The sequence below is a fragment of the Geotrypetes seraphini genome, chromosome 12, assembly GCF_902459505.1.
Source record: "Geotrypetes seraphini chromosome 12, aGeoSer1.1, whole genome shotgun sequence".
Classification (NCBI taxonomy): Eukaryota; Metazoa; Chordata; class Amphibia; order Gymnophiona; family Dermophiidae; genus Geotrypetes; species Geotrypetes seraphini.
This window is the reverse complement of record NC_047095.1, coordinates 71675937-71688639: the sequence shown is the minus strand read 5'-3', so window position 1 is coordinate 71688639 and position 12703 is coordinate 71675937. Positions and strand designations below refer to the sequence as shown.

At 44.3% G+C, this 12703-nt stretch overlaps 1 protein-coding gene across 5 annotated transcripts in view; it reads right to left on the bottom strand.

Moving 5' to 3' along the window:
- Positions 1–12703, bottom strand: part of KIF2C (kinesin family member 2C) — a 181781-nt gene that overhangs the window by 25598 nt on the left and 143480 nt on the right. For all 5 annotated transcript variants that reach the window (XM_033917078.1, XM_033917083.1, XM_033917079.1 and 2 more), the window contains 2 exons: positions 1695–1809; positions 1243–1356 (listed from right to left, as the gene is read on the bottom strand). In XM_033917078.1, the coding sequence (XP_033772969.1) occupies positions 1243–1356; positions 1695–1809 (229 nt within the window). The remainder of the gene's footprint in view (positions 1–1242; positions 1357–1694; positions 1810–12703) is intronic.

Below are 12703 nucleotides of genomic sequence, written 5' to 3'. Positions count from 1 at the left end.
CGGTATCGATACGGGTTGTTCCACCACCGGTACCGATGGCTCGGTGCGGACTGGCACCGGAAGGTTCGGTGTCATGATAGCAGGAAGGAGTCGTTCTAATTGCTCCTTAAGCTGCACCTGAAGGATGGCCGTAATGCGGTCATCGAGGGATGGCACCGGTACCGCTTTTTTCTTCTGCGGTACCTGTGGTGCCGCTCGACGCCCCGGAGATGAGGAGCCCGATGTCGAGGGACTCACCTCTATAGGGGCGGAGCGCTTCCGCTGGCGTCTTACAGGCGGCAGGATTGGACTCACTGCACTCGAGGCCGGAAGACGTTCCAGCGGGGAAGGCTTCTTAGCCGGCTTACCTGACTGTTGAGACGCCGGTGTGGAATCACGCGGCGTCGAAGACGAGGGTGCCGACTGAATCGGTGCCGAAGCCGGAGTCGAAGGAACGGGGTCGGACATCTCGGCACCGAACAACAATCGCTGTTGAATTTGGCGATTTTTTAATGTCCGTTTTTTTAAAGTAGCACAGCGGGTGCAAGTAGAGGCCTGATGCTCAGGACCCAAACACTGTAAACACCAGTTGTGTGGGTCCGTGAGAGATATAGGCCTAGCACACCGCTGGCACTTCTTAAAACCCGGTTGAGGGGGCATGAAAGGAAAAACGGCTTCCGCCAAATCGAAGGCCGAGGCTTCGATGGTGGCAGAAGGCCCCGCCGGGGAAAAATGAAAACTGAAGAAAAAAATGAAAGTTTTTTTTTTTTTTTTTTAACAAAATTGAAAGAAAGAAAAAAGGCAAATTAAGTGAAAACGTTTACGCGAGCGGGAAGGCAAGTTAAGAAAAAATTTCAACAGCCGTTGAAAACGCGTCTTCTTAGCTCCGCGGAAACTAAGAAACTGAGGGACCGCGCGCCTCTGTCGGGCGGGAAGGCACTCGCGCGTGCGCGGTGCGGCCGAGCTAGAACTTTCTAAAAGTTCTTAGAGTGCAATCACTCTAAAATTGTCCGTACCGGGGCTCCGTCGGTGCCGTCACCCATCAGTCAAGAATATGCTGCCTGCTTGTCCTGGGATAATATATTTTTCTGCTGTGCCTTTGCTGCTGTAATTTTGTAAGTTTTTATACTAACTATAAACAAATATTGTCTGTTTTTGGAACATACAATGCTGTCTCGTAGTCATTCCAATGAGGTAAACAAAGCAGTATTTACTTCAGTTGGCATGAAGAATCCCTACATAACCCACCCCAGATTTCATTACCTGTATTACTTCCCTAAGCTCCTCCGCAGCTTTTTCCTCCAGTTCACTAATCTGAGTCATCATATCATGGACACTTGACATATGCGGGGACAGCTCTTCATCCTTCAGCAAAAGCTAAAGCAAAAAACAGAAAACATTTTCTCCCATCTTTCGAAGAGCAGTGCAGGATCAAAAGTGCAAGGTTTTAGTGTCTGCTGCATTAAAATCACATATGTGAGGAAGAGATCAGATATGTGGCGCAGTGGTTAAAGCTACAGCCTCAGCACCCTGAGTTTGTGGGTTCAAACCCATGCTGCTCCATGTGACATTAGATAGATTGTGAGCCTACCAGGACAGACAGGGAAAAATGCTTGAGTACCTGAATAAATTCATGTAGACTATTTTCAGCTCCCCTGGGAGAACGGTACAGAAAATGGAATGAAGGAATAAATAAATTACTGAACTGCAGATACCTCGTCTTCAAGTAGTGACTTTCCCCTGCTGGTCTCTGAGCCATCGCTATCCTCCGTCTCCATTTTATTAGGGCTGTCGCTGGTTTCTTCACAGTGGGGGTTCAGCTCTTTCACTCTAAGAAGTCAGATCTCATTACAGTTAGAGCCATGTACTGAGCAGTGCAAATTCTATTTTCAACATTTATAGACAAAAATATTCATTCACAGCATGACATGATACTAATTATTTAGGAACCTAGGAGTGCACAGAAACACTCTGTTGCAGAATTTAATGTAGGGTGGATCAGTTACTAGACCTTGGAGCTCACTGTGTGTGCTGAAGTTACTGCCCCCCAAAACACAATTTTCCAGGTCATATTTCTCAGTTCATAGGTATCAAATGGTTTAAAGGGCACTTTTGTTAGCTGGGTTTTAATACAATTCCAGCAACACAATGGGAAGGCTTCATTAGAAGCGGAAGGGGGGGAGAGAAAAGAATTGGGATTTGTATACTGCCTTTTTTGCACACAGTGGTTTACATACAGGTAATTCAAGCATTTCCCCTATCTAATGTAAGTGGGGCAGTGCAGTTGAAGTGAGTAAAGGCTGTACAGAGGTGGACTTGCTGCATGTTGATGGTATATGCCTATTGTACTAACGTATATCCTAATGACATTGGTTTTCAAACCAGACTGATGTGGATGATATACAAGCAATTTATGTGGGCCAGAAAATGTGTTTTCAGCTCTTTCAATCATTTATTTTAATTATTTACCTAAATCCTAGGAAGCTTACATTGAAAAACATTGAGGTTTATAAGTAAATTAACACCTATCCCAATAAACAAATCAACTAATCAATCTCTATGGATAAACTCCAAGATCAAAATTGGCGGAGCTCAAATCCTTTGGAAGAACTGGATTATTGCAGGCATTAGATCTCTAGATGATGTTATTTCAGAAGGTAAACTGCTGGAATTTTCACAATTGCAACATAGATTTGGTCTTAGTAAAACACAAAGTTTTAAATGGTTGCAATTGAAGCAGGCCATTCAGGTTGGGTTCCCTGAATGGAAAACATTGAATAATCAATAGAGTTTAGAGTTCTTATGCTTCCAAGCAGACTTCCTAGGACATCAAGCCGCATTGTGGTATAAATTAATATCTGGATATTTGAATAAAAAACCAAAAAATGGTCTAAGAGACATTTGGAGCATTGAGATTAAGGGGATCCGGAAGGTTCGCCCCCCACATTTCGCCCCCCACATTTCGCCCCCCACATTTCGCCCCCCGACACATTTCGCCCCCACACATTTCGCCCCCACACATTTCGCCCCCCGGATGTTTCGCCCCCACACATTTCGCCCCCACACATTTCGCCCCCACATTTCGCCCCCACACATTTCGCCCCCGACTCGGAGCGCAAATCCTTACCTCGGAGCGCTTACTGTTGTGAGTGCGAGAGAGGCTTGGCCAAAGTGAGACAGCGTCCTGCGTCCTGCGAGAGCTGTGCGCGAGCGAAGCCAAGGGGGGGAGGGAGTTGTGTGGGGGCGTAGGGAGTCGGAAGGGACTCCCGCGAGACAGCGGAAAGGGATGAAGGGGCATCGGGGCTTGGGTGCGAAGGCGAAGGGTGCGAAGCCAAGGGGGGGAGGGAGTTGTGAGCGCGAGAGAAGCCTGGTGATGAAGGGGGATCGGGCCCAAGCTCAGAGAGAGAAAGCGGAAAGGGATGAAGGGGGATCGGGGATTGGGAGAGACAGCGGAAAGAGATGAAGGGGGATCGAGGGGGGGTAGGGAGTCGAAGCCTGGTGATGAAGGGGGATCGGGCCCAAGCTCAGAGAGAGAAAGCGGAAAGGGATGAAGGGGGATCGTTGAGCGAAGCCAAGGGGGGGTGCGAAGCCAAGGGGGGGAGGGAGTTGTGAGCGCAAGAGAAGCCTGGTGATGAAGGGGGATCGGGCCCAAGCTCAGAGAGAGAAAGCGGAAAGGGATGAAGGGGGATCGGGGATTGGGAGAGACAGCGCAAAGAGATGAAGGGGGATCGAGGGGGGGTAGGGAGTCGAAGCCTGGGGATGAAGGGGGATCGGGCCCAAGGCCAGAGCGAGACAGCGGAAAGGGATGAAGGGGGATCGGGGCTTGGGCCGAAAGGGAACATGAGCTGAGCGAAGCCAAGGGGGGGTAGGGAGTCGAAGCATGGGAATGAAGGGGGATCGGGCCCAAGGCCAGAGCAAGACATCGGAAAGACATCGGAAAGGGATGAAGGGGGATCGGGGCTTGGGCCGAAAGGGAACATGAGCTGAGCGAAGCCAAGGGGGGGTAGGGAGTCGAAGCATGGGAATGAAGGGGGATCGGGCCCAACGCCAGAGCAAGACATCGGAAAGGGATGAAGGGGGATCGGGGCTTGGGCCGAAAGGGAACATGAGCTGAGCGAAGCCAAGGGGGGGTAGGGAGTCGAAGCATGGGAATGAAGGGGGATCGGGCCCAACGCCAGAGCAAGACATCGGAAAGGGATGAAGGGGGATCGGGGCTTGGGCCGAAAGGGAACATGAGCTGAGCGAAGCCAAGGGGGGGTAGGGAGTCGAAGCATGGGAATGAAGGGGGATCGGGCCCAAGGCCAGAGCAAGACATCGGAAAGGGATGAAGGGGGGATCGGGGCTTGGGCCGAAAGGGAACATGAGCTGAGCGAAGCCAAGGGGGGGGTAGGGAGTCGAAGCATGGGAATGAAGGGGGATCGGGCCCAAGGCCAGAGCCAGACAGCGTCCCGCGAGCGTACGCCGCCTCCGACGAGCCGCAGGTCTGCCGAAAGGGAACATGATATTATCCCGCTGGAGCGCGCTGATAAGTGCAGCAAGGCCTGAAGTAGGGGAAAATGCTCAGGGGCGAAAGGTGCGTGGGCGAAATGTATGTATAGTCGCCAGTGCTAAATTCGGCCAATCTGGCACCAATGACTTTGCAAAATTCACCAGAGCTTCTATAAATATGACATGTTCTTGCCTCTTGGTCATTTAGTCCTTTCGATTTCCTGATTAACTGATCTGTGTAGTGATTTATTTTGTTATGGAATCAGTTCTTTCAAAGCGTGGCAAGAAGAAGCTAGTTTACGAAAATCATATTTATGTATTCTCTAAACGAACAGCAGATGACAGACATGCTATTTGGGTATGCGAAAAGCGGTCAAGGTGTAAAGGACGCGTTTGGACTGAAGGAATTGATGGCGAAGTTGTGAAAATCGTAAATATACATAATCATGCAGCACAGGCAGCAAGGCCTGAAGTAGTTCGATTAATCAATGAAGTTACTTCCAGGGCAAGGTCGACACAGGAGACGCCACAGCAGATTCTTAGTGAGGTCATTTCAGGCAGCCATGCAAACGTTGGAGCGCTTCTGCCTAGAAAAGATTCGCTAAAGAGATCAATTCGATCGTCAAGACAAGCCAAGGGTATGCCGCGGCTGCCTCAAACCGTTGATCAACTCGTCATCCTGCCAGAATTTCAGGAGATCATTATCAATGGCGTCCAACAGCAATTTCTTTTGTGGGACTCGGGTAAACTTTTCTTTTCAAGCTATTAGCATTATGTACTCGTACATGTAGGCGTTATTTGCTCGCATTTTATATCACTTTGTGGCACATAAAATGGCCCAAAATTTCTTAATTTATTAGAATTGATCAAACAAGTATGTCTTAGTTTTCTAAGCCGTTTTAAGCTTTATCTTGAATTATTGTTGCTATATAATATTCCACATGTAATTTTACTAAATTACTTGGTACAATTTTAGTAGAATTTGTGAAACATTCCATTAACGTAATAGCTCCAAAAAATGAAGAAAAAATTTTTTTTTTTGTATTTTGGAATTTTTTGATGCCAGCGAATAGAGCTCGTCGAAAAATGTTGTTTTTTCTGCACCCCTGACTATTTCTGACCCTTTTTTGGACTTTGAAAAGCCCATGTATGTACCGTCCCAACTGAGGGGTTTCCTCCATCCACCGCCTAAATTTATGCCTAAATTATTTTAATTTTTATTCAGGGGCTGGAACCAGCCGAATATTGATATTTGGAACGAGGGATAATCTCCACTTGTTGGCACAGAGCAGTGAATGGTTCGCTGATGGCACGTTTTCTACTGCACCAGCTTTGTTCGAGCAGCTTTATACGATCCATGCAGTTCACGGTGGTGTCATCATTCCAGCATTGTACGCGCTGTTGCCGAACAAGACCCGAACAACCTATCGACAGATGCTGCAGCAGCTTAAGAATATGCAGCCAGGTCTCCAACCGAAGCAGTTGATGACCGATTTTGAACAAGCTGCAATTCAAGCGTTTGAAATCGAGTTTCCTAACATGGAGAAAACAGGCTGCTTCTTCCACTTGTCGCAGTCAATATGGCGAAGAGTTCAGAATGAAGGATTGAAAGTGCGCTACCAAAATGACCACGAATTTGCACAGTGGATCCGCATGATACCAGCTCTTGCTTTTCTGCCTCCGGCCAGTGTTGTGCAATCATTTGAAGAGCTGCTGGAAGATCCCAAATTTCCAGAAGAAGCACTACCCATTGCCAACTATTTCGAGGACACCTACATTGGTCGAATGAACCGAAGAGGACGCCAGAATCCATTGTTTCCAGTTGTGTTTTGGAATGTTCATCAACGAACGTTGAAAGGCCAACATCGGACGAATAATGACGTCGAGGGCTGGCATCGCAGCTTTCAAGAAACCTGCGGCTCACTTTTCCCCAATATATACCGCTTCATCAACTGCTTGAAAAGACAGCAAGGACTTCACAATTTTGAAATCACGCAGATTATAGCAGGCAATCCTGTCAATGCGCGAAACAAGAAATACGCGGCTATTTCTGCAAGAATTCTGCGTATTGTGGAGGACTTGGACAATCGAAATTTGATCGACTATCTCAGAGGAATAGCATACAATTTTGAATTTTGATTGACGTTCACTGTATTTCATTTTACTTGTTATTTGACTGTGTTGTGTTTGGACTGTTATTTCATTTGACAGGTTAGTTTTTGTTCACTTTATCACTGTATTTCATTTTACTTGTTATTTGAATGTTATTTGACTGTTTTGTTTAGCACAGTAAAAAATTAAAAAAATAAATCCTGTTTTAGCCCAGCCTCTTGTTTCCAACAGTGGCCAATCCAGGTCATGCCCAATATATGCTCTCTGCAAATGGTGTGCACTCTTCACAGGGAGCGCATATTCTTCATGGTGCATAAAAGATTACCCAGCCTGCAGAGAGGATCACCGGTGCTGTAGCGTTCCTTGCAGGTTGCCATCAGCCTCCGCAGCACGTTTTCTATGCTGCGGTCCCACCCCTCCTTTGACATCAGGGGCGGGAACGTGCTGCTGAGGACGATGGCAGCCTGTAAGGATCGCTACAGCACTGGCAATCATCTCTGCAGGCTGCAGTAATTATCTGAAGGTAAGAGCAGAAGGCCAGGGGGGAAGCCGGAGGATGCTGCAAAGAGCGGGCAGCACTAGTACAGACTGCGGCCTCAAAATAGTACCTGGTGGGCCGCATGTGGCCTCCAAGCCGTGAGTTTGAGACCACTGGGTTAGAGCCTTCAAGAAAGCAGTCCGCAGTTTCCCGTGATAGATGCTAATCCAGAAGGATTGGCTCTTATCAGACTGTTGCTCTTTAGTTTCTGGTGGTGGGTTGTGGGTGTGATATGGCTACTTACTACTGCTGAACTTGTTAGCTAGTCACATCCCTTACTGATAAGCAGACTAGATAGACTTTATCTGCCTTCATTTTTTTTGTTTCTATGTTGTAACCAAATAATTTACACTTTCCAAGCTTTTAATGGCGCACTCCAGATATTAAGCGTAAAAGTACAGCTCTACAGTTGTTGAGATGATGCGGTATACAAACTTAAGGTTTGGTTTAGTTTAGTTTAGGATATAGAAATAGGTGTGTTCCCTATTCCCACATTATCTGTTGCTTAAGAATTGTTCAAAAATATTTTGACCTGCCAGTGTTAATTTACTTGTTCAATCTTTAGTGTTATCACAGCTAGACTGTTGTAATCCAGTTTATGTAATCATTGGTTGCTTGAAATTTTTGAAACACAGGCTGCAGTTAGTACAGAATGCAGCTGTCAAACTGATTTATTTTATATTTAAACATGATAACCACTTTTTTGAGCTTTGCTGGCTTTCTGTTTATGATAAGAGTTTATTTTGAAGGATCTTCATTTGAGCTCACAAGGCATTGTAGGGTAATTTACCAGAATATATGCAAATTTATTTTCAGTGATTAAATGGAAACATTATGCATGGTCTTGGAAACCAGGTATTATTAACTTTTCCATCAGCTAGACATTTGTAGTCTAGGAAGCAGTTTAATTTGTATAGTTCTTCTTTTGTTACCCACATTGAACTGTATGGGCATATATGGGCTAGAAGATTTGGATGTAATGTACTAGAGAGCTGAATGAGGTGGGAAATCAATTGGTAGGGTGATAACCCAACAAAAAAATCAATAAGGGAAATGGAGGAGCATGAACAGCTTGGCCCTCCAAAGCAAACCTACCCCCCCTTGGCTTCGCTCATGTTCCCTTTCGGCCCAAGCCCCGATCCCCCTTCATCCCCAGACTTCGTCTCCCTACCCCCCCCCTTGGCTTCTCTCGCGCTCACAACAGTAGCTGGACTGACCTACCCCCCCTAGGCTTCGCTCGCGAACAGCTCTCGCGGGACGCTGTCTCGCTTTTGGCCAGGTGCTCCTGCTTGGATAATCACTGGCGTGTATGGGGGGAGGGGAAAGTAGCCGTGTTCAGCACACACATCCCACCCTTCTCTAATACAGCTGTCTAATGCTGCAGTTGATTGCATCTCTCCAGAAGCCTCGATCCCACCTTGGCTTCTCTCGCGCTCACAACAGTAGCTGGACTGATTTGCGCTCCGAGGTAAGGATTTGCGCTCCGAGATGGGGGCGAAATGTGGGGGGGCGAAATGTGGGGGCGAAATGTGGGGGGGCGAAATGTGGGGGCGAAATGTGGGGGGGCGAAACATCCGGGGGGCGAAATGTGCGGGGGCGAAATGTGGGGGGGCGAAACATCCGGGGGGCGAAATGTGGGGGGCGAAATGTGGGGGGCGAAATGTGGGGGGCGAAACTTCCGTGAACCGAGATTAAGCATCAAATTACTGCATCTCAATGGCCACTAATTTGGTCTTGGAGAATGAGATGTACAGTGTCAGCATCTATGAGACAAACTTGGTTCTTTTTATTACATAGAGCTTTTTGGACCCCTACACGTTTACAAAAATTAGATAGCTCTAAGTCCAATAAATGCTGGCACTGTAATCTGGAACCAGGGACGTTGGATCATTTACTGTATCATTGTCCCTATATTAAAAGTTTTTGGAATGCAATTTGGCCACAAATTAATAAATTGATGGAAAATCATATAGCAATATCATATGATACAGTGTTATTTGGAATGATGATGAGAAAAAAAAGTCAAATTTCACCAGAAAATAACAAGCTTTTATTAATCATGACAGGGGTTGCCATTCAGCATATAACCAACAATTGGAAGAATTATAATAACCTAAATTATACATTTTGGTGGAATACAATATGTCATATATTCAAAATGGAAAGAGCAATAGCAATACAAAGAGGGACATATACTAAATTTATAAAAATATGGGGGCCATTGACAAAATATTGCAATGAATAAATAGTAGGATTTCTCTTCTTCTTTTCAATATCTTCTTTGTGACACACATGAAGGGGAGAGTAGTGAAAATAATTTTTACACAATATGATATAATATGATATACAATATGCAATGTATGATTGGAAAATACTAGAAGGGTGGGGGGAGGGAGAGGGGATAAAAATATATTTAACATATGATGTATTAGATATAAAAGTGATATTGTGTATTCATCAATTGTATTTTAATATTTTGTACACTTTATGTAAAATTTGAAAATGAATAAAAATTATAAATCAAAAAAACAAAAAAATTTATGTGGGCCAGAAAATGTGTTTTCAGCTCTTTCAATCATTTATTTTAATTATTTATCTAAATCCTAGGAAGCTTACAATAACCATTCATAATAACCTTAAACACAATAAATCTGCATCATATATAAACTGTAATAAAAACAGCTTTCTTAATTCCCAGATTTTCTATGTTCAATAAAATATCTGGACAAATAAGGAGAAATTAGGTTCTTACCTGCTAATTTACTTCCAGACCAGTAGAGGTTAATCTTTACAAGTGGGTACATATCCAATCATGACCAGTAGGTGGAGACTGAAAACAAAACTGTGGAATAGTACATAAGAGATACCTTCCCCTATTCTTATCAGTCTGCCGATTAGCCAAGCAGAACTAAGACAGGAGCAATAACTAACATACCCAAATGCTGTTGGAAAATGCAGAGGAGAGATACCAGAAATAAAATGTCCCCACAGCTCGCCAGCTAAGCCACAGCCACTGTTCTTCAATTCTCCCCGGCCCTAGAAAATGCTAGAACCCAAAGCAATAAGCAAAACTGCCTGCGCAACAGCCCCAACACAGACAGGGTGGGGACCTCAACTGGTCTGGAGAAGCTAAAAGAAAGTAAATTAGCATGTAAGGACACAAACTAGACCTAATCACCTTCTCCCACAAAGAAATACTAGCCCCCAAAATACAATATCACTCAGGCCCCTGGGAAAAATGTATCTGGTCAGACCATTTCATTGGCAAGTTCAATCTACATTGGCAAAAACAGAATACACAACAAAAACACAAAAACGCAAATATGAACACAGTAACCACCCGTGGCATTATTAACCCAACCGAATTCTGGACCCACTACGAGTTACAACCCATAAACACAGAAATTCAGGATTTCCCCGCAACATGGGAAATCTACAGCAAAGAACTCTTAGATCAAATAGCACCTTATAAAACATACAAAAAGAAAAATAGACCACCAAACGAATGGTTTGACGGTGAACTTCTAACCACCAAACAGGAACTAAGAAAACTGGAGAGAATCTGGCAAAAAACAAACAATGATTCAGACAAGTCAAACTGGAAACAAAAAATGAAAATATACAAAAATCTGATCAAAGAAAAACGCACTAAGCATTATGCAAATAAAATCGGTACTTCAAAAATAAACAGCAAAGAATTATTCAAACTAGTAAAAACTATAACCGATACAACACAAATACTGAAAAAGGACACTGAGCCCACTCCATCGGCACAAACCCTAGCCAACTTCTTTCAAAACAAAATCACCGAATTAAGAGCAACTCTACCCACATCCACAACAAATGCTCTTCAATTCCTGGACCCCCATGACCAAGACACCAGAGTAGACATGCTATGGGACCACCTCGAATACCCAAACTGGCAGCAATTCCTAAATTTATTTAACAAGTACACCAAATCTAACTGCCTACTTGATGCATGTCCCCCTAAAATCATGACAATTGCCCCCCTAGAATTTAAAAAGGAACTTTTTGCATGGCTAACATCCGCCCTTGCAAACGGAACACTAAACAAAAAAATGGGACATATACTAATCACTCCAATCCCCAAAGATCAAAAAGCCTCCTCAGCACTGACACCCAATTTCAGACCCATAGCAAGCATTCCCCTCTTCACAAAGATACTGGAAGGATTGGTCAACCTTCAACTAGTCAATTACCTGGACAAATTTAACCTCCTTAGCGAACACCAATCAGGATTCAGAAAAGGATACAACACAGAAACTGTCCTAGCCTCCTTGCTGAACCACCTTTATGATCTCTTTAGCAAAGGCAAAAGCGCACTGATCCTACAATTAGATCTCAGCAGCGCGTTCGACCTGGTAGACCACGAAATCATGCTACTGTGCCTTGAAGCAATGGGAATCTCGGGAAAGGCAAAGAAATGGTTCCAAGAGTTCCTAACAAACAGATCCTACCGAGTAATCAGTAATGGAAACTACTCTAAACCATGGAAAAACCCTTCAGGCGTGCCTCAAGGTTCCCCCCTATCCCCCACACTTTTCAATATCTACATCGCCTCCTTAGGTCACCTACTACAAAAACTAAATTTAATATACTACATCTATGCGGACGACATATCCATCCTTATACCCTTAAACGACATCACAAAAGAAACTGTAGATAATCTCTCAAACACAATGACCGCAATCGATAAATGGACCACTAATTTCAAACTAAAACTAAACGCAGAGAAAACAAAAGTCTTTCTGGCTAGTCCCAATGACAAAATTACGAAAACATCGATAAAAATAAACAACCACGAATACCCAATTTCCAAAAACATAAAAATACTGGGTATCACTCTTGACACTCACCTAACTATGACTGACCACACAAACTCACTTGTGAAAAAATGCTTTTATACGCTATGGAAACTAAGAACCATAAAAAAATTCTTTGACCCTTCATCATTCAGGTTGCTGGTACAGGCACTGATCCTATCCCTTCTTGACTACTGCAACATCATCTACCTGGGCATCCCACAAAAAACAATAAAAAAACTAAGATTAATACAAAACACCGCCGTTCGCCTAATTTTCGGACTTAGAAAAAACGACCACATCAGCCCCTACTACAAAAAGCTGCACTGGCTTCCAATAGAAGCGCGAATTCTATTCAAATTCGCTTGCACCTGTTTCAAACAAGCCTGGGGACTAGCACCTTCATACCTACTAACTCACTTCACCCTACACAACCCCACAAGAACGACCAGAAACAAAAACATCTTTGCATACCCAAAGACCACAGGCTGCAGATACAAATCCTTCTTGGACAGAACCTTTAAGTTCCAAGCGAACAGACAGCAAACCTGGCTGAAAAACCACATAAACGAACCAAATATGACTTATAATACATTCCGCAAATCGATCAAAACCACCCTATTCGCTAAATTCATTGACTAAAACGGTCCCCTCCCCAACTAAGACCCCCCTCATGGATGTTCTAAATCTTTCAGACACTCATTACCCTTAGATCTCCAATTAATATGTAAGTTTACCATTTAGACTATTGTTCGGCATCTAG